The sequence below is a fragment of the Malaclemys terrapin genome, chromosome 8 (genome assembly GCF_027887155.1).
Source record: "Malaclemys terrapin pileata isolate rMalTer1 chromosome 8, rMalTer1.hap1, whole genome shotgun sequence".
Taxonomy (NCBI): domain Eukaryota; kingdom Metazoa; phylum Chordata; order Testudines; family Emydidae; genus Malaclemys; species Malaclemys terrapin.
This window is the reverse complement of record NC_071512.1, coordinates 68,753,016-68,777,113: the sequence shown is the minus strand read 5'-3', so window position 1 is coordinate 68,777,113 and position 24,098 is coordinate 68,753,016. Positions and strand designations below refer to the sequence as shown.

Below are 24,098 nucleotides of genomic sequence, written 5' to 3'. Positions count from 1 at the left end.
CAGCTCTTAATTCTGGAAAATGTAAATTCTCACTGTACGTTGCACAGTAGCATGAATTAGCACACTGGAGATTCAGCATGAGGGAGCTCCAATTTGCGGGCTATGTGATAAGAATTTCATTTAAAGATGTAGAGTTTTAACGTCGGAACTACTGGTAGTGCTACTCTAGACAAGAATGGACCTCTATATACAATTAAAAGCACAGAAAAAAGAAGGCTAAACAGTGCAACTGAGATCATATTTCTTTTAATTGTATATCATGGAAAATGTTACAGTACTTGTTTTATAAATGATAAAATGGAAGTTGAGTAGCACTAATGTCATACCTTATTCCTGTTGCTAATGCCACAGAAGTGCGAGAAAGTTTTGATAGTGTTTCTATGACCTGCAGAAAAAGGGAACAAAAATATTTGTTTAGTTGTGGAACAGAAACTATATCATACTTTGTACTCTATTTTTCAATTCTGTAATGAGATCCTGCTTAATTTGCATCATACACCACAGATAGTAATAGGGTTACCATCTTTTAATTTTTAAAAAGGAGGACACTCCATGGGGCTCCAGCCCCGCCCCAACTCCACCCCTGCCCCGCCCCAACTCTGCCCCCTCCCCTGAACGCTCCACCCCCTGCTCCTCCCCCTCCCCTGCTTCCCGCGAATCAAATGTTCGCGGGAAGCCTGAAACAGGGAGGCAGCAGATAAGCTGGGGCTGGGGTGCAGCGCGGCCCAGTCCGGCCCCCCTGGCCGAGCGGCTCCCTCCGGAGGCTGGCCGGCCCAGGCCAAGAGGCTCTGGCCCCAGCGTCTCCCGCCCGGCTTGGCTGGGCCCTGGGGCACTGGCCCCCAGCCAAGTGCCCGCGCCCCCGACCCCAGCCGAGCACCGCGCCCCCGGCTCCCGGCCTGGCCCCCAGCCCAGCACCGCGCCCCCGGCACCGTGCCCCCAGCACCGCGCTCCCGGCCCCTGGCCCCGCGCTCCCGGCCCCACATCCCCGGCTCCTGCCGAGCACCGCCGGCCCCGGCCCAGCCCCACACCGCCGGCCCCAGCCCCAGCGGCCCCGGCGGAGCACCGCCGAGCCCTTCCTCCCTATTTTCCCGGACATGTCCAGCTTTTTGGGATTTCCCCCCAGACGGGGATTTGAGGCCCAAAAAGCCAGACATCTCCAGGAAAATCCGGACGTATGGTAACCCTAGATAGTAAGCACTCCAGATCTGGCCCTGCAAAGTGCTGCATACCCTCAACTCCCAAGGTCTCAGCAGCTCCCAAGAGTAGGTCTTTAGCACTTTTGGAGGGTCGGGGGAGGGGGAGAGTGGAGAAATGGGCTCTTGATAAAGAGTTAGTACGTTTAAACAATTTAAATAGATTTCAGAGTAACAATAAAATAATATTTTTAAATCCATAACTAGCAGGTTCAATTTGCATTTAGACATGAATGAAATGTTTACTAGATGTTATCCTGAAGACCGCCACGAGAAGGCTGTTTTTTTAGCCACCAAGAAAGAAAAGAATATTAATTCCAGCTATTCCACCAACTGACCAGAAGAGGGAACCATAAGACAAATCATTCTTAATGTGTTTCTGCTAAAGAAGCTGGCAGCAGACAGGAAGCAAGTCCCAGCTCATCTCTAGAAAATGAAAACGTTCTTAGAGTTTCATTTTAAGGAGGGTGCTCAAGAACATACATCAAGAAAGAGAAGGATACAGGGGAAAGAGGGAGAGTTAATTTGATAGTATGTGTGGAATTATTCTGCAATACAAGGCCACCTTGTGGTCTGCCCACCGTCAAGATTTGCTCTGTCACGCATAAGTTCTCCCACTTTGAGCACTGACTGTTGACTGTAAGGCTAGCAATTATTGTTTTCCAGAAAAATTGAGTCAAATGAGACCCAATGTAAATGCCTGCAACTCCACTGAAGCCATAAGAGCGACACCCAGTTACACTAGGACTGAATTGGGCTGATTGTCTAGTCCATATTAAGCTAAGCCTTGCATATCAGAGGAAATATATTTAATATATTTCTAGGAATGCCACATTCTATAAGCCTGGCGTTGGTTGGACATAGCCCTCCACAAATAATTAGTATAGTAGCCTGCTGATAAAACTGCAAATTAAGACCTCATCACCCACAACAGAACAGCAATGCAATGTTTAGAGAGAAAAACAATGTGCTAAAACACACACAGTAGTTATCAACTCACTGCACACACTGCAGATAAAAAAACCTCCATAGCTAGTAAGAATGGCTGGTTGAGAAATGTTCGACAAAACTTCTTTCATCAGAAAATGCTGATTCATTGAAACCAAAGCTTTTCATGAAACCATTGGCTTCAAGTATCAGAGGGGTAGCCGTGTTAGTGTGAATCTGTAAAAAGCAACAGAGGGTTGCAAGTACTTACTTGCATCTGAAGAAGTGAGGTTCTTACCCATGAAAGCTTATGCTCCCAATACTTCTGTTAGTCTTAAAGGTGCCACAGGACCCTCTGTTGCTTTTTCATTGGCTTCAATTAAGCTTTAGTCGAGAAGGTTTCTCAGGTCAAAGGGAGACACCCACCCGAGAGTAGCCAACTGTCAGGTGGTGAGGGCACTCACCTGAGATGTAGGAGACCCTGGTTCAAATTTCTGCTCCAGATCAGGTAGAGCTGTGAACACCAGGCTAGAGAGTCAGTCTCTCTCTCTCAGACCAATGAATATTTGTACATACAAAGTAGAAGAGCTCCAACATGAGACAGTGAGAGAGAGAGAGAAAAAACACTAACTCTACAGCTCAGAACACTTGCCTGGGATGTGGCCCTTATCAGAGCTTTGCTGAAATCATACCACCTCTGTGAAACATTTCACTTTAGACAATTGTGCAAATTCCAGTGAGAATTTTTTCATCAGAACTTCTCCAACTAGCTCTTGTTAGAAGTACTTGCTATACACACACAACATTTTCTGATTTTACAATATTTCATATGATAATAGGTTATTCAAAGCGTTGTGCAGGAAGCTACAATACATCTTAGAAGAGGCTCCACACTCATGGATTACAATGTGCCCTATCTTTAATGCCCATTACATTGTATTTCACGCTGTATTTCATATTATCTCCGTCCTTCATTCTTATTTTCAGAGGAACTGAATATTCTGTTTAACTGGAATTAAGGAATCTTTTAGGATTCTCAGCTTTCTTCCCCAGAAAAATACTTCCTCCCAGCAAATCATAGGCACAATAGGCTACATTGCACAACTGGACTTAGCTGGATTTTAGCTTTAGGTGCTAACTTGGATTGTAAGATTGGGGCAGGGACCATCTTTTTGTTCTGTGTGTGTACAATGGCCAACACAACAGGGCTCTGATTTAGGACTGGGGCTACTAGCACTACTGCAACACTAATAAACAACAACGGGAGTGCATGGGACTTTGCTCCCCTCAGAGACAAGTGGGTGGGGAATAGGCCGGAAGAAAGCAGAGTCATAACTCTGTGCTGGTTGACTACAGGAGATGTGGGGAAGAAGTAAGTTATACCCTTAAAAGAGCTGTAACAAATTATTCATCCAATATAACTGGGGAGGCACAATGACTCAGGGGATCCCTCCAGGGACAGTGCAGCTACAAACTGCTCCTTATTCAGGGTTGATTCACAAATGCACAACCTAGATCTATTGTTGTTGTTTTTTTAAACACTTCAATATTTGCGTGTGAGGTTTTTGGGTGAAAAGATTTAATTAGGCTAAGTTTACTACAGCTCACTACACAAGAGAAAAAACCCTTCTGACACTTTTCTAGCAGAACATGGGAGCCTTCAGGGAAAGAGACAGTCAAACAAATGAAGAGGAAGCTCTGCCGGTATGCTATTTCTACATTTCCTTTACAAGCAACTCTAAATCTTTGAGTATGAGGTTATGCACTGCTTCAGAAGCACTTCGTCACATCAAAGCCAAACTCTCATTTCTAGAGCATAACACCCAAGACTGTTTTTCGGTGCATGATGAGTTTATGCAAAATAGGGCATGAAATTCAAACACAGGACACTCCTCCCCAGTGGGTGATGTCTTCCTGATTCATATATTTCAAGCATAGTTGGCAGAGTGAATGGGTTTGCACGAAACATTAACTTTTACTTCATGAAGTTCTCTGACAATAGTTTTTTTGGGACTTAGTATTTATTATTGTTTCACCTGATTCAAAACCAAAAACTGCAACAACTTAGATACACGTGCTAAACAGTTGTATATTAATAGGTTAAGAAGCCATTCACTTGTTAGCTGTTTGTGTATGCACATCTGTATCCTCTGTTGAAATGTTATTTTGTAACTTCCTGCAGCAATATTCCTCAGTAAGTCACATCAGCTATTCCTATGTGTAGTTATAGCAACAGTACTGTAGGGTGACTCTTTTTCATCTTTCTCCAGTCATGGAGATTTCTCCTAGTTTAACTGTACTATGAAAAGGCAAATATGAGTGTTGTTGTGTTGATGGTGGTGTATTTTTAACAACACTGTCAACCTACAAGTCCTGCAGTTCAAATACAGAATTAGAGTGTCTTCTTAAAACCCTTTCCCACTGATATTTAAGAAGACGGCTATAAAAATAAACCATATTGCAATGTAATACTGAGTCTACATTCATCCTTTAAACAGGCAACAGTTTAAATACACTGAAGCACCTGGCCACACATGAAGAGTATATGTACAATTAATTAATCTGTGTTCATTTACTATTTACAGTATCTCAGCAATTAAATGCTTTTGTTGACTGTAATCTTTGGGCCCAATCCAGCAAACACTACAGATTTGTGTTTATTATGCTGAGTAGGCCCACTGAGGTCAATATAACTAGACATGATAGTAAGCTCTACACACTCAGGGTTGTTTTCAGGATTGGACCCATGTTTGTAATAAATACTGTATTTTAGCTATATAATAAATAAAATGTTTGTTTGTGGTAATTTCATAAACTGCAAGTTGTCTAATGCATTGACATCTTAATAGCTTTGACTAAAAGTACAGTTATTCTTAGGGTTACCATATTTCAACAATCAAAAAAGAGGATAAGGGGAGCCCCACCCTAGCCCCACCCCCATCCACTCCCTCCCTCTTCCCACCCCCTGACTGCTCCCCTCAGAACTCCAACCCCCCGCCCCGCTCCTTGTCCCCTGACTGCCCCCTCCTGGGACCCCTACCCCTAACTGTCCCCCAGGACTCCACCCCCTATCTAAGCCTCCCTGCTCCTTGTCCCCTGACTGCCCCCTCCTGAGACCCCCCATCCTAACTGCCCCCACCATGTTCTCTGTCCAGACAGTGGAGGGGCAGAGGGTTGGGCCCACACCGCACAAGATGTGGCAGGATCCAGTTTTAAATTTACCCCCCCGCCCTTGCTTCACTGAAGGGGGGAGGGGAGAGTTGCTCTTGACTTCTGTGGGGTACCAGGGAGTGGAAGCCCCGACCCCGCCTGAAGTCACTGGTGCAACCCTCTCGCTCCAGCTGGGGAGCTGCACCTGGCCCTAGGGGTTGCAGGGGCTGCCACTCCCAGAATCTCCCTCCCTTCTGCCGTGGCTGCGGGAGGCTCCCTTGTCCCACTCACTGCCTTGGCGGGCGCGATGTGGCAGCTGGAAGGGAGGGGAGGAAACCCCCCATTCCTCCCCCTCGCCAGGCAGCCTCCTTTGTGAGAACTTGGCCCTGACGTGTTGCACTGCTCAAGCTGCAGCTGCGCCGGAGAGCGTCCGAGGGCTGCAGGCAGCGCTGGAGCTGCCGGAGGATGAGTCGGAGCTGGCCCTGCACCAGCAGGCTGAGCGGGGAGTTGTCCCGGGAGAAGTTTCCCTGCAGAGTCCGCTCCAGCCGGTAGAAAACCGGGAGCCCAAGGGCGCCCGTGCTGGCGGCGCCACAGGGAGGGAGGTTATGGGCTTGGGCGCCACCGGGAGGGAGGTTACGGACTTGGGTGCCCATGGAAACTTCTCCCGGGACAACTCCCCACTCAGCCCACTGGTGCGGGGCCAGCTCCGACTCATCCTCGGGCAGCCCCGTTGGCTCCAGCGCTGCCTGCAGCCCTCAGACGCTCCCCGGCGCGGTTGCAGCTCGGGCAGGGCAGCACGTCAGGGCCTTGGCACTCGCCACCCGGGGCTGGGACTGGGGGGCCCTGGATGGGTCCGGGTTCAAGGAGCGCCCAGCTGTGAACGTGGTGCTGAGCTCAACAGAACCCCTAGCGGCTCCTGGGTGAAGAACCTCTCCGAGCCTTGCAGTCCTAGGACGGGCGCTCAGAGGCTTGCTCCGGCAGGGTTACCATACGTCCATATGCCGGCCGGCCAGGAGGGATTTTTAAATATCAAAAAACCCAGACGCTTTTTAGATATTTAAAAATTCCTCCCGGACGGCCATTTAACAACCAAAAAGCCGGACATGTCCGGGGAAATCCGGACATATGGTAACCCTAGTTATTCTGCAACAAGTTGGAACGAACAGACCTGCTCAAATTTTCAAAGTAGCAGGGTTCCTATTTAGGCACTTAAATAAGCATGAGATTTTCACAAATGCCCAGCACCCTGCAACAACCATTATGTAGTTTATGGCCAGATTACATGCTGAGCTTTTTGAAGCCCTGACCCTTAATTCTTCCCCTAAAATGAGTTTAATCAGCATAGACAGACAGACAGTAATGCAGCAGCCATTTCAGTAGCGACTGCTATGGTTAACATTGCAAAACATTTCCCTTACAAACCTATTTTTACTCTTTCTGAAACACCACGGTCTTTATCCAAATGTTTGGGTTGTTGTTTTTTTAAGTTTTTACATTTTGAGCAAAACCTCTTTGACCATTGGATTCAGGAGAAGATAAAAGGTAAATATACATTTTCCCCTATTTTATAAGTAATTTCACCATTTCCATCACACACAAAACTTGAATAACTTGGGATTTGTGCAGTTAACTGCAAGGGTACTGGGAAGTCACCCCTACTTGCCACAATCTTCAGACAGGCAAGAGGACTACAACACAGCCCATCCACTGCCTCAATTCCTTTCTATGGTTCGAGCAGTGACCCCAGCCTCTGATACACTCATCTCTTTTTGATACTTCCTCTTGTAGTGCCCTGTGGTTTTGGGTGGGTTTTTGTTTGTTTGTTTTCTTTCTACAGGTTAGTACTAGGTAACCGTCTGCCCTGGGTAACACTCTCACACAAACCTCTTTTCTGTCACCCTATCCAGACCATTTATATTTGAAGATGTCACAGGATATAGCAATGACTCTACTATGTAGTTAATACCCAGACCTACATCTCAGTTCCATCAGATCCAGTCAATGCAGTTGAACGACTTATCCAGTGTCAGGCCAAGATCAGTGCATGGGTGAGAGTCATCAGGTTGAATGTCAGACCACTAAAACCCAGGTAATGATGCCTGCACCAGAAAAAATGGCATAGCTGCTATGTGCTCCTTCAACTGAGCAAGCATACCTGCTCTCTGTTACCCAGCCAGGAGTACATTTTCCCCATCAGTGCTTGGCAAGGATGTAGCATTCTTTACTTACAAACCTGACAACAATCACGCATGCCTTAGTCACCTCATGCATGGATTCCTCATGGGACTATGCACAGGGCTGGCACTTCCACTAGACGACCCTAGGCGGTCGCCTAGGGTGGCAGGATTTGGAGGATGGCATTTTGCCGCCCTTGGCGCAAATTCGGCAGTGGGGGGTCCTTCCGCTCAGGATCTTCGGCAGAAATTCGGCGGCAGGTCCTTCACTCACTCCGGGACCCGCCGCCGAAGTGCCCCGAACATGCGGAGCGGAAGGACCCCCGCTGCCGAAGACCCCAGGCCCCCTGAATGCTCAGAGGAGGAGCGCTGCCGCCTAGGGCGGCAAAAACCCTGGTGCCGCTCCTGGCTATGCACCAAGACCACTCAAACTTCAGGTAGCAAAGAATCTACCCACCAGTTTAATATGCAATCAATGTTTTAGATAAGGAACATATTATACTTCTGCTTGCACTACAATCAAAACTTTATAGGTAAAAAACACAACTGCGGATCTAAATGACTTAGGTCCTGATTACCAAGAGACCAGCTCTCGCCTTATGTAATTGCAATCAGATGAAGTACTTCAAGAAACAGCTCTCTGGTTTAAACCAGCAAAATGGTTTCACTGAACAGCCTTCAACTCTGGAAATTTTTCCTCTCCTTCAGCCCAGATGTGTTAATGTTTAGGGCACACATTACATTCTATCTGTTTTCCTAGGCTTTTCCTGAGGGGGGAGTTTGAAAGGGAGCAAGTGGGCTATAGGGAGAGTTTGTTGCTTTTATATGGTGGGAGGGAGATTCTTAGGGATGTTCAGTGGTTTGAGGAAAATAATTGTTTGATGGGAGATTATCTGGATGTATACTTTTATGTTTAGAGCTTTAGTCGGATGCTTGATACACTGGAATAACTAAAATAAAACGGAAAAATCAAATGCCTGTGAGGAAACAAAGATGTTTACAAGCTATAGATCGAGCTACTTGCACAACCCTCATCCCCCCTAGTGTCTGAGGACCTCCTTTACACTTTATGCAGATAACATGCAAGCAACCACAGCCAATGCTGCCACTCAATCTCACATCTCCGTTCTGTCCTGTTCACTCACGTAAGGTGTTGGGAAAAAAGTAAGAGAAATGTTCCCAATTTTGCACATCTCAGGAGCATGCAGCTTTAAAAGATAATGCCAAATTGCACTACTTATACATTCTCAGTTGATTCATGCTGAGAAACAATTGTTATCTTTTCAAATTTATGACTGCTGCTCTGAGGAAGAAGGCTGGAGTTTCCTTTTACAAATCATAAACAATACTAGGTCTACATTTTATCTCAACAGAAGGGGAAAAAATATATTCATGTATTATTGTACTCCATTTGTTGACTTTTGGATCCACAGTCCTCTCCAGGAAGTGTTACTTTTACATTCGAAGCTCTAATTTAGCTAACAGATGTGAAAAATGACATGTAGCCAAATAACTCCATAGTGACTACTCAACTGTTGATGTGAAGAGCACATTATTTCAGCAAAGGCTGCTGTTAACTTATGCTGAAAACTTCTCTCCGTCTGTCTTCCCTGATAATTGTAAGATTTAGCATACTGTGCCAATTCAACCTACTTTCAATCCAACCACAATTCTTTGGGGAAGAGGAAAGGGACAAGGGCTCTTTGAAAAACAAACACAGAAGATATGTGGATCTGGGTAAAAATCTTTTTAAAAAGAAAAAAATAATGAGCACAACACCAGATCCTCACTTTGGTGCAAGTGAAGCTCTTAAACACATAAATAAATGCAAATTGTGGAACACCAACCATGCAAATCTGATAGTGTCAAACAACACAATTATTGGTACTTGAATTCTACATGGGTACATGGAGATGCACAGAGGTTAAATCAGGAACCCCAGACAATAAGTTACTGGCAAATCTAGGAATAGACTCCAGCAGTCCTGATTCTCAGGCTCCAGCTCTTAACTACTAGCAATATTGCCTCATGTGGTACAAGAACATTTTTTTAGCATTATTTCAAACATACAACAGTTTCTAATACTGTCTGTACTTCCTTCATATCATTTCATTTGTCCCTCACCTTACAATCTCTTTTTGACTTCTCTAGTTTTGCTTTGTTCCTATTTACTCTTTAGTTAAAATGACTAATGGAACATAAGTGGATTATGCACATTCCCTTCTTTATTAACTACTTCCTTTAAAGAAATTCCAATCACTTTTGAACTATTAAAGAAAAAAGTTGTAATTAAAACTATTTACAGATTCATGGTACATTTTAACTCATTCAAAAAAAAAAAAAAAACAATACATGAGCACCAGGTGTTGAACTCTGATAGCAGCAAAATAGAGGAGGATTTTCATCTTAAGTTTGTACACTTTCTGCATAAATGACCACCAATTCATAGTGGGTTGCTAGCCATTTCATCAGTGACATATAGCTCTGCCTCATTTAGTATGGTTTGAAGCCTCCGTTCCTTCACATCCAGCCTCAGATCTCCACTCAACTATATCTATTCTCTCTCTCTTCCCTGTCTTCTGCCTGAGATGTACCTGAGAGAGAACAATGGGCAGCCAACTTCTCTACACATAAGACTGCTGGTAAGGAAAGAAAATAGTGTGGCCAGCTCACAAGGGCATGGTAGGAAAATTCATTAACTGCACACTGAGTCTTGGCTTCTGTGACTGAGAAAGACCTGCCAATGATATTAGATACAAGCCAGATGCCTAATGCCTTGACACAAAGGGCAATGGCGGAGCTATGACTGAACAAGATGCTTGTGGTTCTTTCAAAAATCTGACTCCAGCTTTTATTTGCAAGGATCCTTCAGAGAAACTGACACATCCGTTGAGACAGAGGATTTCTCAAACTAAGTGATATTTCAGAATTAATACAGGGCAAGTTCTTCATTCTTCTATCATGGCCCTTAAAGTGTATATCTGATCTACACAGGATCTCTTGGACCTGAATCCAACCCTGTTCTTCTCTAACCTTCTTCCACTGCCTCTTTCATTCTGTGTAGTATCACCACTTTCCCCACAAAAGGCTTTCCCTACAAAGGGTACTCCCCTCCAGTTCATTACAATCAGTGAGATCACCTTTTTTTGTTTGTTTCTGATAATGATTGCATCATGATAGAAGGATTCCATCATAGAAAAATGTATAGAATGGCATGCTCCCCTCTTCATCAATTTAACTGATTTTCAAAAGGCATTTGACAGCCTACACAGATGTACGTTCTGGAATATTCTTCAGTCCTACAGATCCCAGATAAAGTTATCAACATAATCAAGGCCACGTACAGATATGCAAAGTGCTACATAAGTGTGGACAATCAGACAATAGAGTGGTTCAATGTGAACACTTGAATGAATGAGGGCTGCATTTTATCTCCACTACAGTAACTCCTCACTTAACGTTGTAGTTATGTTCCTGAAAAATGCAACTTTAAGTGAAACGATGTTAAACTAATCCAATTTTCCCATAAGATTTAATGTAAATGCGGGGGGTTAGGTTCCAAGGAAAATGTTGGTGGGCAGACAAAAGGCATTATATACTGTACAGTACTGTACTGTGGTTGGGAAGTGCCCCGGCTTACCCCGCAATACAGGCACAACCCGCTGCAGTCAAGGACGCTAGGAAGCACCTTGCGCAGCAGTAGCAGCCGCTTCCCCCTAGAAGAACAGGCACCAACTTTGCCGGGGGATGCTCCAGGCCCGCCTCTTCCCATCCCTGCTCCACTCCAGGCTCACCTCTTCCCATCCCCACTCCACCTCCTCTCCGGAGCACGCCGCGTCCCTCCCAGAAAGCCCACCTCCTCCCCCTCCCTCCCAGAAAGTCCTTAGCGCCACCAAAAAGGTGGGGGAAGCGCTGTGAGGGAGCGGGAGGAGGTGGAGAAGAGGAACTTGTGCAATGCTCCCTTGTAAAGTCACTGCTCTTCCACAGGATCTTACAAGCAGTGGACAGAGCAGGCAGCCAAACGACGTTATAAGGGAGTATTGCACAACTTTAAATGAGCATGTTCCCTAATGGAGCAGCGACGTAACTTCGAAACAACATTAAGCGGGAAGACTTTAAGTGAGGAGTTACTGTATTTGGCTCTGCCATAGGCTGGATAACAAAGATGTGTATTAGCAGCACAAACACCGGAGACAGCATGAGTAGATGGCAAATGCTTAGAAGATGTAGACTTTATTGCTGATACTGTACTATTGAGCAACACCCCCAAAAAGTTACAAACAAAGACTGGAAACCTGGCAAAAATAGCAGGTTAAGTAGGGCTCAAAATTCGTTATGCTAAAACAAACACCTTTGAAACCCAGACGTCAAGCAGTAACATCATGTTAGAAGGCAGAAATATCAAGAACGTAGAACCGTTCATCTACCTGGGCAGCACCATATTAACCTAACAGAGATCTCAAAAAGAAAGCAACATCAAGGATAGGAAAGGCACCCTCAGCATTTACTAAACTCAGCAATGTAGGGAAATCAAAGAGACACAGCCCCAGAACAAAAGTGAGAATTTTAAATTCTAACACAATCTCAGTGGCAACATATGACTGTTAGAGCTGGACAGCGACTAAAACATCAAACAAAACTAGACACCGTTGAAAATAAAGGCCTAAAAAAGATTCTGGGTATTGGTTAGAAAGACTTCATTAACAATGAAGAGATCCAAGAAATCACCAACCAGCGGCTTATTCCACCACAATCAGACGAAGCTGTCAAATGGAAACCAGCTAGTAGAAGGAAACCAGGGTGTCCAAGAGCAGCCTTAACAGAGACGGCTGAATAGTCAATCCCAACACCATACAGCAAATGGAAGCAGCAGCAGATGACAGAGAGGAATGGAAAAGACTGGTTTTCACCCTGTGCTCTAACATTGGGCCGGGAGGATGTAAAAGAAAATAAAAACGACTCTATGAATTATGACAACTCTTAGGCAGCCTGCACAACATCTGAATTGACTTGGAGAAGTCTCGTCTGGCATCTGTTTTCTCCAACAATCTCTTCAATGACATCTTGCATAGAGAAGAAGCATTTTTCTCCAAACTTAAACCTTTCACCCTGGAACTTAACATCCACTCTAGGGATATGTCTACACAGCATAAGCCCAACCCAAGCTAGCAGTGACGATAACATAGTATGAAATTCAGAATGAACTAGTGAGCCACATACGTTCCCGAGGTGCATTTTGGGCTTATACCAGGTGTGGGCAAACTACGGCCCGTGGGCCGGATCCGGCCCCTCAGGGCTTTGGATCCGGCCCATGGGATTGCCACTCCCATGGCGCCACAGGCCCCGCACCGCTCCCAGAAGCGGCTGGCACCATATCCCTGCGGCCCCTGGGGGAGGGGGAGCAGAGGGCTCTACATGCTGCCCTTACCTGTGGGTACCTCCCCCGAAGCTCCCATTGGCCAGGAACGGGGAACTGTTTGCTCCAAGTAAGCAGCGCTGGGCTGGAGTCCGAACCCCTCCTGCACCCCATCCCCCAACTCCCTGCCCTGAGCCCGCTGCCTGCACCCCAACCTCTGCTGCACTCCACACCCCAACTCCCTGCCCTGAGCCCCCTGCCTGTACCCCAACCCCCTGCCACACCCCACACTCCTCCTGCACCCCAATCCCCTGATGCACCACGCAAAGCTCCTGCACCCCAACCCCCAGCCCTGAGCCCCCTTGTATACACCCCACACCCCTCCTCTGCCCCAACCCCTTGCCCTGAGCCCCTTCCTGCACACTGCACCCCCTCCCAGACCCTGCACTCCCTCCCGCACCCCAACCCCCTGCCCCATGGCCCTCCATGCAATTTCCCCACCCAGATGTGGCCCGCGGGCCAAAACGTTTGCCCACCCCTGGCTTATACCATCCATGCTAAAGCCTGCACTGCAGTGTCTTCACTGTTAGTGCTTCCTGCACTAGCTGGATTCAAGCTAGCTTGGGAAGGCTATGCTCACCATTATAATTACGAAAAAGCTGAAAAATGCACAACACTGATAGTTCTGCTACAATTTTAACAGAACAGGACTAAATTAAACACACAATGAGTAAACCATTAATAAATTAGTATCCGGTTATGAACAATATATATATTTTACTCATTAACAAAGTTGTGCTTAACATCTATTTCCATTTTCAAGTGACAAGATTAAGGTTGCCAGTTTTAAAGTACAAAAGCTTCCCTAGATAGTTGTATGAGACTCAGATAATCCAAACTGCATGAAACAGTATATCCTTGCTGATCTCTAGACTTCTTTCTCTGTCCAAAAGGCTAAGATGTTTAAAAAAAGAAAGTAATGGGGGAGGGGAGTTTTTACAGCAGTTTCCTGTCTGCTTTTGTGGTTTTGACTCTTATGCATATCTTCTGAATCTTTACAATGCCTTAAGGTTGTTTAGATATTGTTTAAAGAATGGCAACCTTACTTTAAGCACTGTTGTAATAAAAACAGAGCATTGTACTGTCCATGAGCAAACGGCTGGAAGCTGAAGCTAGACAAATAAGGTGTAATTTCTTATTTACAAAAGACAATGGCTGTGCTGGTCAGTATCTCAGTATCAGTATTTTGTTTTATACTGAGACTGTGCTCATGCTGCATATGACATGAAAATTAAAGACAGACGATTCCCAAAAGAGCATACAATCCAATGACAACAACAAAAAAGCAGGATAAACCAGGAAATGCAGAGTAGTAGATTTTGAATTATTGCTGTTTTTAACTCACATCTGTTCTATACACCACTGCTATTTGGTTCTGTGCGACCACTGGACCAAACTCATTTCTAGACTAGAAATGCGGAGCCCAGAGCTGGAGCGCAGAACAGCTCCAGAGCAGTGGAGCTGCAGGTTTTTGTCTGGAGCTGGAGCGGAGCCAGAGCACAGCTCCAAAGCCCTGCTAGTAATATTGAAACATGAAAGTGTTTTAATACAAGTAAAAGCAGTACAGGCACAACAGAATCCTTCTCTCATTTTGATACTATTTTGAATTTAACTATTGGAATTTGTGCACATCGTATTTTAAAAACAAAATACATCAGAAATTGATCATGTGACATCTCTAGCTCTTTCAAGTGTGACTCATGTAGTGAAATTAGCGGAAGAAAACACACCCACTACCTTGTGACTTGATACATGGATGCCATCCTCTTTGAATTCCTCCCCCTTCCACTCCTCCCCACCCATTTATTTGATGGGGGGGTTGGTTATCATCATTGGTGGGTTTTAGAATTTTATTTTCAAAAACATTCTTCACATCCATTCTAGCACCAATTCTTCCACCGCTCCACACAGCGGCCACAAAATCCCCTGGCTTACTTGGGATGTTAATTTTGATGACAAACAACAAGAATCTTTTATTGCAACAGTGTGCAATAGTCCATGGTGATAATTCCTGGCAACTGGTGTGTTTGCTGTTATTTTAAGAACTGCAACAGCAGGTGAGAGTTAGGGCAGATCAAACTTACAAAGCCAATTTCTGAACACGGAAAAGTAAAGTAAGATAGAATTCTAATATTGCTACCCCATCCTTTACAAAATGTACTTCAGATAGGAGACTATTCCACTTCAGTTTTCATTTCAAGTGTAGATGGATATTTTGAATTCTTAATGTAAATGTATATTTAAATATTCATACTGTAGTAAATACAATATAGGCAAATCAAAATTACACACACACACACACACTATATATAGTGACATTTTGTAGAAGACCATTTCTTAGCATAATATATATTTTATGGGTAAGTGCAATAATTTTCTGTTTCTGTGAAAAGCAAAACATGAGGGAGAAGCCTGACTGTCTCAGGAGGTTGGTAATGGGACACAGAACCTACATCTAAGGTTGCTGGGAAAATATATGGCTATCAAACTGCTAATACATCATTTGCTCAAACAAAATATATAAACTGTATGTGAAACCCTTTGGGGTACAATCTATTAAACATTGTTTGCAGTGAGAACATTTTCTATTTCTATAAACCGTGCTGATAATTATTTATGAAGATGATAATGGTCTTATTTAACTAGGGAGCAATACTGAAATGTGTGTCAGTCATTCAATTATACAGTTAACGTGGTCAGGAAGTGTGGCAACAGCTTGAGCAGATTAGATTTTTATATTCTAACTGTTTTTTGGGGGGGAGGGGAGCATGTTAATAAGCAATTAAAACTTCCCAGATTCATGCTATTCATTGCTGCATATTCAATTTCAAACATAAAAAACAACAGATGCGTTAAAGAATAAAGCAGGTCTACGAATGAATGAATGCTAAGTAAGATCATTGAAATGGTGCCAAGACTTCAAAGACACTGTCAACAACTGGTATGTATGTGTTTACTCTACACTGTTTGTAATATGCTTTTACAAGCTTGACCAAAAAATCCTTTAGTTAACAGATTTTCCCTTTTTATTTTAACAAACATTGATTTTTCCCCACTTCTGTTTCCATCAGAACAGAAATCTCTTGTACTGCACACATCCAACGATATTCACTTCAGGAATGGACTGATGCCAAAACCTGACTAAGGCACCACAATGCTGAATTGTATAAAAGCCTACTAGACACAGGAAGAAATATTCTGGTCCTTCTTACTGGGGTAAAGTGGAGGGAGCCAAGTGCAAGGGAGGAAGAGAGAGGAAACAAGGGAGAAGAGTGAGATAAAAGTAGGTTGCCAACCCTCCAGGATTGACCGGGAGTCTCCAGGAATTAAAGATTAATCTTTAATTAAAGATTATGTTGTGTGATGAAATCTCCAGGAATACATCCAACCAAAATTGGCAGCCCTAGATAAAAGGGAGAAAAATGAGAAACAAAAGCAAATAAGGAGAATGAAGAGGAAAAGAGAAAGAAAACTGAAAAGGTAGAAACAGAGCTCTTTTGAATCAGTTTGTATTTCACTAGGTACTACATTGTTACAGCATAACTATGCTGTTCTAGATCTATTCCCATTTACATTGAGATCAAGGCTCAGTCCTCAGCCCAGTGCTTTTTTGAATAAACATAATACAAAGAGCTGAGATTTTGTTTGCATGGTGCAGTGTGATTTTTTTTGGTCTTTGCCCGTTGAAATTACCTCAGTTGTCCATCCTGCATGGCTATTAGAACAATACACTTGGTGATGTATATCACATGGGCCTACTGACATTAACACCATGAACAGGTAGAGTATGGCTCTACAAAAACCTCCCACAGCCTATTAACAGTAGTAGAAGAGCAGGAAAGAAAAAGGATTCCAAATGAGATTCGCTGGGCTGCTAGTGCACCAGGATCCTCAGGCCATGAGAAGCTTCACACAGAAGAGGATTTTGCCCTGAGGATTTGTCTGCCCAATGTGTGATGAACTCACACCGATCAATGTAAAGCCATCAGACAGTTTGTGGCATTCTGTCAAATTGATTCTTTTGCACAAAGCCAAGGCAGGCTTAATGAAATTGCACACAGCTCATAGCACTTTTGAAAATGCTAACCTTGCTTTCAACATTTTACCTAACATTACAAAATAGATTTACACCAGGATTCAGCTTTTTCCTCATTTCTAATTTAAAATATATATGAATCAAAAATGCATAGTTCATTCAAAAATAACCATTAATGATCAATTCAAGAGATTCCCCTGGCATATTTACTACACAGTTTGAAGAGTGGAGACATGGAGGAGTAGAAACAGAATATAAAATAAAAATATAATGGGCCCAATACTATGCTTACAATAAGCATAATTTGGTTTTGTGAACAGTTCCATTGAGTTCAGTGGGGTACCTCATGACTAAAGCATATTCAACATGAATAAGGATTGCAGAATCAGGTCCAATATTAATTATGTTCAAGTGGTGAAGTAGCCTCATATGCCATCTAATACCCAATATTAATTAGAGTTCTGCCTATTAGGGGATTGAAACATAGCTTAAAATGGTTTTCAACAACTGTTCCCACTGAACCACCATAGAAAACAGCTCAAGTGCTAATGTAGGCAAAATCATTTAAGAACATACAATTAAGACATGGTGGCAGCAAGTCTTTCTAAAATGGTATCGGAAATGGTTTTGTCCGGTTTCCACAACCACCAGAATCATTTTCAGTTCCAGTTCAGAAGGAATCATTTGGAAAACTATCATCAATAACATTGATTTCCTAGCTTACATGAGTCTTAACTGATCAAAACATCTCCTATGCCTTTATCATCACAACTTATTGTAGACCCTCACTGCATAAGTCTTTTTGTTCTGTGTCTGTACAGCGCCTAGCACAATGGGATCCTGGTCCATCACTAGTGCTCCTAGGCACTACAATAATACAAATAATTATTATTAATAATAATGGATTCTCCCCTCTGCTCCGATTCTGCCTTTTTCTCCTCATACTTTTCCTTTCTGTGTCTTGCAATTTTTTAATTTCTCCTCTTTCCTTCGTCTTCATTTCATACAGACTAATAGGGTGTTAATCTTCAGAACCATCAGGGAACCACTAGCAAAGCTGTAACCTAGAAAGGGAGAGACCAGTTTATATTCCACGCCCACCCTTTTGAACTCAACACTCTTATTAAGGGGGTATTGTTAATTTGGTACTGACAACACTGGTAAACTAACTACTGGATTTAGGCAACTGTGCAAGGCAAAGGTGAAGTATCGTGTCTCGAGAGAAATTAAATGTTCCCACAAAGACCAGAACAATGAGAAGATCTAAATACCTGCTAATCTCAAATGAAAGACCTTCTGCGAAGTGCTGGATATCCTCAGCTCCCATTCAATTTTGTGCCCAGCCTTTCCAGGAGGTGCTCTGTCCACTAAAAAGGTCTTTGCCCTAAATTTCTGCTTTAATTCCAGGCTTCAAAATTGAATATATCGTTAATCTAATCCCTATGAAGTGTATGTGAAAACTGTTACTTTTATGTCAGAATATTCTCTGGTTGTGGCGTCTGCCGTTCCTGAATTACATTAATACTTATGTATGTGTGGAGGATGGGATTAGTATAGATCTCCATCAAGAAACAGGAAATAGAGATGTCAACTGCTCCATAAAATCCACATAACCAAGGGACATTTTACTATCAAGCATTTAGTATTCCAGCTCTTTTCTATGTTTATGTCCTGTGTAACTCCTTACAAACTTTTGATTAAATTATCTAACGTTTGCTGGATAGGAATACCTCAAATTTTTTCAGGAAGCAGAAAACATCATTGCTGTGTTTTAATAGACCTCTTACACAGAAAACTTAAATTTATCACTTTATTTTATTAAGAAATTTTTGTAGTCAGGGTGCAAAATTATGGGAAAGACACTTGATAATGGAAGCAAAAAGGTCGAAAGACCTGGAACCTAATATGGTCTCCATAAGCTTTTCCCACTGCAAGGATGTCTATAGATCTTGTTTTCTGCTGAATTGTTTAGGGTAAATGGAATTAAACCAGTTGCAGATATCTTGAGACTGAACCGTAATGTCCAAAGACAAATGGAGCCCTTGAGGAGTTGCAAGTTGTACAACTGCAACAAATTGAGCTGTGCAAGGATATAGTAATAGTTACCATAGGTGGCCAGGATGCGCCTTTAGCTCTCCTAAAGTACCTGCTACAGTTCTCCACATGAACGTAGCACAGCAACTCTCTCCCATGAGAACCTTCTACATAGCAGTCCCTTGCTTCCACATGCTCTTATTGCCAGTGTGGTTTTAATGAAACAGGAATAAGAGTCTTGCCTTGTATAAAGCAGAAACAGCAGTGCCTATGCTGGTGACTGTGGAACACTGCAAAGACTCAGAATGTATTGTGGGAGTGATGAGGAGACCCAGCCCAGAGCTTGCATTTGCAGTGATTCAGACTACATACTAAAACGTTATAAATGAGCCAGGCATGCTACCTAGTATGAGCACAAACATTTGAATCAATGTTAGACAGATGCTGGGTCAAATTAATTCCTTGGCGACTGCTGGCATAACCGGCTATGGAGCCCCCAGGGATGGAATATTAGCCTAGAGGGAGGGCACAGCAGCATAAGGTTGCCACAGCACGCACTCTATAGATGCACTGATTAAGTGCTCTTATGGGATCCCATCCAGAACTTCAACTGTCCCTCCTATAGCAAACCTTCCAAAACAGGGAAGTGACAACACTGTCATCTGCCACCTTCCCAGGGCAATGGTGAAGATATCTTGCAAGCTTATGAATTGGTGAGTCAAGCCCATCACACACGTATGTAACTGAACTCTTCTTTCTAACATAGCTTTTTGTTACAATTAATTAAAAATATTCAGGTTGAATAAAATAAAATGGAAATATAATAAGCCCCAGAAGACAAAACAGCATCCAAGAAAATCAAAGATAATTTAGCTGCATTCCAGCTGAGGAGAAATCAGATTTTACAATATTTTTTTCTGCCTGCAAATCTGCATTTGATAAGATAGATCTGAAAATATAAACTTTATTCTTCAAATAAAAATCTTGCTTTATACCTTTCTTTGGTGCAAGTATGCTGTCTTGATCAAAAATACATAACAATTTATCAGAAGCTACACTAAACTGGGATGTCTAACCTAACCTCATCTTCACTAGTATTGATTAAACTTTTTCTGTTTGTAAAGAAGGATCAAATTTCATCTCAAAAATAGCTGCCAGTAAATCCTTAACACCAGAAGCAGCTGTATTGCCTGAATGCCAGCTCAATACCCAAAATTCTCAAGTTTATATCGCAACTGATTCTCCACATTATTCACTCTCATGGTGCAAAGTGACTATACGTTGTCTCTCATCGTTATTGAAGAAAGCGGTCTAGTACTTTCACATTCCTTACTTAAATCTAAGCATTTAGGGCCTGATACTGATGTCATTTAAAATTATTAATCAGGACTAACTTCTTTGAAATCAATGTAGTTACAGTGGAATAAACTAATTTTAAATTAGATCAAAATCAGACTCACAGGATCCTCTCCTGTCCTCAATTATATGGGTACAACTCCCATTCATTTCAACAGAACTTGCCACAAATCTCTGTAACTGAGGGCAGAATTCAGTCTAGGGTTGTCACCTTTCTAATTGCTGGTAACAGGACCCCTGAGGCCGCCCCTGCCAATCCTCTTCCTCTCTGTCCCGTTGCTCACAAACCAATAAATAGCAGAATTAAAGATCTGTTCTCTTGTTTTTACCTAGTGCTAGAAAATAAACCTCCCCTAATTTCTGAGTAAACATTAGCTATAATGAATATATTTGTCCTTAAGCTTTGGACCGGTTTTGAAATTCTGAACAACAAACTACCAACACAAGAAACTGAATTGTGGGTTTTTCTGAACCAAATATTGGAAGTAAACTTTCTAAATCCTTATTTCACTGTGACCTACATTATACTTTTACTCCTCTCTCCCATAAGAGCACCATCAACCAATATTCCCTAAACTCATTTATACAGTTTGGTGAAAGCTGGATAACATCGTGCACGGAATTTCTTTTCTAACATCAATTTGCTACTGTAGGTAGCACACAGCATTCACTCGTACGATGCTGCTAACGTACTTCTGCTCAAGTCAGTTATATATTAGAAACACTTTAAACCTTTTAAGGTTTTAAATAACCCATGAAGTAGACTTTTGGAGGATTAATTATATATGCAAGCGGATTAGCTCTCAACTGTTTTCCTAAACAATTATGTCAAATGTCACTTACAGTAGATGTACTGTAGAAAATGTTTTCTGCTGCTCATATTCAACTTAAGATATATCCATGTCCATGAATAAAACCTTATTTAACCCTACTTTTAAAAAAATAGCCAAAGCTACATGTAAAATGTGCAAAGCATAGCACCTTCTAGAAATGTATAAATATTGTGCTCTAAGAAATAAATTTTGCTCTAAATGGCATCATGTACTACACATTTCAAGGAAACTGTGTGTTTGTGTCCTGAGACTTTTCTGAGTTTTCTCATCAGATTTTTGCTGTTTGTTTCCAAAAATAAAATACTAATGTGGCATGAAAGAATTATCATTCTTGGGAAGACTGAATATTACATTAACCTAAAGTTTGAATCTTCTCCAACTGTGCTGAAATTTAAACAAGTTGACTACAATCCATTGTCATTATATGCAAAACATTTATGCTGCTTACTAGTACAGTAACTGAAAGCCCACGCTGTCGCCCAGCTATGGCAGTTAGGCCAAGTACTCCACCATCTATGCAATCTCCCTCATACAACCAATGATATTGTTGTGTGCAAATTAGCTGCAGACTAAGGGTAGGGATTGGTTATCTCTGATACGACAATCTAGGACTCTTGGCATGGCATAGATAAATGCCTTACTATAGCTGTACATGCACAGGTGCAACTCATAAGGGCAAATGTCTGAGAACTTATTTGGATGATAACAGAGCTTTGAGCTTTTTTTGTTGTTGTTTTTAGTTTGTTTGTTTATCCAGCCCCAGTGCAAGAAGAATCATCCACTAGAATCTTGTGTTCTTCTTTCCTGCTGCCAGTGTAGCAAGGCAAAAGGGCTATGGCCAGAGCAAAGGGGCCATGGCGCCAACACCCCCTACAACGTACAAATACCCAACTCTGGTTTTGGCCCCTTGGTGCTATTAGCAGATGGTGTTAGAGCAGTGAGGAGGGGAGAGAACTGCTGTAACTCAGAACAGTGAGTTCTGGTCCTGCACGCTGTGCAACTGTAGCAGCCTTCGTACCCCCTCCCTCAATACGCGCTTTGTACTTTCTCAGGCATAGCTAGGAATCCTGCCTCGGATGTCTGTTAGAGATTCAGCACACACAACCCCTTTCAATTAAGATGTGAAAGTTCACAACATACAAGATATAGCCCCCAGGAAGTCCTCCAAGAATTAGAGAAGACAAGACTTGAAATTTCTAAGATAAGGCAGAAACAAACAAACAAAAGCTTAAAAAGTCATCCTGGCCCCTTAATATATTAAAAAGAGCAAAAAGAGCACAAGCCAAATTATTTTTAAAACGCTTTGCAGATCACCCGTGTCAGATTAATTGAATTCTACACTTTAACAGCTGCAGAAAAAAGGATTTGGTAGGCAATACTTAGACTCGGTTCTCCTAAATAATGGTCTCTAGGTTGCCTAGCTCTAGATAGTGCCTGGCTTTTAGTTTTTACTTTTTGCAAAAAGAAAATCTTAATTTTTGATTTATGTCTAGGCAGTGTTAGTTAAAATGAGAAATGTTTTTGTGCTTTAGTCCCCTTTTTAAGAGATAGCCACTTCATGGAGTGATGTTTGTCAGAGCATATGTTACTCATGCAGTAGATTACTCATAGAGGAAAGGCATTCCACATCAGATGAGACACAGCTAAGCAAGAGCTAACAACTCCCTAAACAATACTTCAATTAAGTAAGTGTTGCATTCAAGACTGTCTGGACGTGTGCAATTACAGACTATATTAGGATTAAACTACTCTGCCTGGCACACCTGACACATTGTAGCAAAACTGGTGCCCATTCTAAAGAGGACACCAAGTTTAATACTCTATTGGCTTTTACTCTTGGAATCAGTATCATAATACCTTACACCTAATGTCACTAAGGCTTGTTTACAGATTTTATTTTTCAAAATTGGCTTATTAATTCACTATTTCTCTATCACAAATTAAGCTTCAGTATTTACATAAAACTGTGCTCTTAATTCCCAACTTCTGTGGGAACAAGTCACGTAATTTCCCTCTGCCTCCGTTTTCCCATTTGTTCCTCTGTGAAATGGGGATACTACTGCTTGCTTACCTATAGGAATGTTATGGAGATCAATGTCTGTAAAGCAACATAAATGCTAGGTGTTACTATTAGCATAATAAAAAACTGTGTGCTCTTTTTGTTTTATAATTTGTTTTACAGGAGAATTTGGCATGCAATTTTTTTTAACAAATTGCTCTGACATTTCAGCATGCTTTATTGATTTCAAAGACAGAAGAACTCCAAAGATCTCTGCATTTGTGACATGGAGTGAACACCCACGTTAGACCTTGTGAGGCTTACAAGTAACAGACATCATGGATCAGACATCAAGGATATTATCCACAAGAACAGCCTGTAAGCACTGTAATGCCCATATCACTGTAATACAGTCAGAGTCGGGTAATTGGGGATATCAGCTCTGTACACTATGCACTGACTTCTGAGTCTGGAGAAATTATGTCCCCAATTATGGTGCAAGCTGAAGGAGGAGGAACAAAAGCCCTGCTCTTGCAGAGTTCCTGAGCTCAGATCCTGAACAGATGGGAGGTGGGCCTCTTCAACCGGGGCCTACTGAGAGATGATGGACAGCAGGAAGTCTCCCCAATCAACACAGGAAAATAGCACCACCAGAAGAGAAGTTTGGATAGACTGTCAGATCCTCTTCCGCAAACTTTGCTAAAAAATTCTCAAACAGAGGAACAGACCTAAAACATTTCAAGTGAGTTTGTTCAATCTGAGTTAAGTTAGGGCAAAACCAGAATGTACTTGTACTGAAAAGCTAGTCCCAACCTTGCTTATGAAAAGAATACAGTCTCTCCATAATAAACTGCACTTGGGCTCCCTCCATGCTCTGTGAATTGACACAGGAAGCAAAAGGGAATCTATTCCAAAAGAGAAGAGTCATTCTCTCAAACGTAGGATGTGGTGCTGCATCGGTAGTAGAGATTCTGACACTT

At 42.5% G+C, this 24,098-nt stretch overlaps 1 protein-coding gene across 1 annotated transcript in view; it reads right to left on the bottom strand.

The window, feature by feature from the left end:
- Window positions 1-24,098, bottom strand: part of VAV3 (vav guanine nucleotide exchange factor 3) — a 238,930-nt gene that overhangs the window by 149,082 nt on the left and 65,750 nt on the right. Inside the window, exon 3 of the mRNA XM_054037316.1 lies at window positions 327-385. Within this exon, the coding sequence (XP_053893291.1) occupies window positions 327-385 (59 nt within the window). The remainder of the gene's footprint in view (window positions 1-326; window positions 386-24,098) is intronic.